This window comes from Aureococcus anophagefferens, assembly GCF_000186865.1.
Source record: "Aureococcus anophagefferens unplaced genomic scaffold AURANscaffold_767, whole genome shotgun sequence".
NCBI classification, from domain to species: Eukaryota; class Pelagophyceae; order Pelagomonadales; family Pelagomonadaceae; genus Aureococcus; species Aureococcus anophagefferens.
The window spans coordinates 1-1,500 of NW_008706072.1; the positions used below are offsets into that span (position 1 = coordinate 1).

Consider the following 1,500-nt stretch of genomic DNA (forward strand, 5'->3'; position numbering starts at 1 on the left):
ACGCCGCGGCGTTCGTCGTGGACGTCGTCCGGGGCCAGGTCGTCTGCGTCGACGAGGGTGTCATGTACGACGTCTACAAAGCGATCGTGGAGTCGCCGGCCCTGGCCGTCTGCCGCGTCGCGAACCGCGTCAAAAGGCCGACGATCACGGGCTACCGCGACCTCAAGGTCAACGTCAAGGTCACGACGGACCTCGCGGCCGCGGACGGCGCGAAGATCCCCCACACCTGCGAGGTCGTCATCCACCACAAGGTCATGTTGAACTTGTCGGACGAGCACGACGCCTGCAAGGTCTACGACTTCTTCCGGTCGTTCTTATTGGGGGGCGAGGGCGCGGACGACGAGCGGCGGCGCGCGTCCGTGCTCATGCAGATCCCGACGTCGGAGATCTCGACCATGGAGAGCGTGGCCATGAAGTGGCTCGAGGACCACGAGGGCGCCCTCGAGCGGCTGACGACCTTCAACCACCTCATGCGCGCCATCGGCGAGTTCGAGCTCGCGGAGATGGTCCAGGGGAGGATTGTGGATTTGACGATCCAGACCTTCGGCGCCGGGTCCATCGACCACGCGCGGGCCATGGAGGGCCTCGCCATGGTGCTCTACGCCCAGGAGAAGTACAAGGAGGCCGAGCCCATCTTCCGCGACTCCATGCGGCTCAAGGAGGAGCGGCTCTCGCACAACGACCCGGAGCTCGGCCCGCTGTTGTCCTACATGTCCCTGTGCCTCGAGCGCCAGGGCAACTTCGAGGACGCCGTGGGACCGAGCCGGCGCGCCCTGGAGATCCGCGAGGCCCAGCTCGGGCCCGACCACCCGGACGTGGCCAAGCTCCTCAACACGCAAGCGAACCTGCACTACGCGCAGGGCCGCTACGAGCACGCGGACCCGCTCTACCGCCGGGCGCTCCACATCACGGAGCGGCGCATGGGCGAGAAGCACCCGGACGTGGCGACGGCGCTGAACAACCTCGCGAGCCTCCTCTACCAGACGCGGCAGTACGTGTCCGTGTGGAAACCAACCACTGGTTTGGGTGGTCCTGACCAAACTTGAGAATTCTCTAGCTCGGTCAAATCGAAGTCGATTCGGCTGATTTTTGGACGGATCGATCGCTCTCGTCGAGTTCTCGAAGCCCGGCCGAAGAGCTTGTGTCAAAACATTCGAATACGCGCACATTGAAGTCGGGTTGAAGATTTGATTTGCACACAGGTACGGCGAGGCGATGGCGCAGTACGAGCGCGCGCTCGGCATCCGCGAGCGCCAGCTCGGCCCGGAGCACCCGGACGTGGCGACGCTCGTGAACAACATGGCGGCGCTCCTCGCGGCGCAGAAGAAGTGGGCCGAGGCGAAGCCGTTGTACGAGCGGGCCATGGACATCTACGCGAAGCGCCTCGGGTCCGAGCACCCGCTCTTCGCGACCGCGCTGACGAACCTGGCGACCATGTACCGCCAGATGAACGACTTCCAGGCCGCCGTGCCCCTCTACCGCCTCGCCCTGCGCCTCAGG

At 65.5% G+C, this 1,500-nt stretch overlaps 1 protein-coding gene across 1 annotated transcript; it reads left to right on the plus strand.

Annotated features, from left to right (window-relative positions):
• Positions 1 to 470: 470 nt before the first annotated feature.
• On the plus strand, positions 471 to 1,500 carry AURANDRAFT_35385 (hypothetical protein; the record flags this gene model as incomplete). Its single annotated transcript, XM_009044750.1, has 2 exons — positions 471 to 991; positions 1,203 to 1,500. Coding segments are annotated over 2 exons (819 nt in total), but the record flags the coding sequence as incomplete, so codon positions are not given.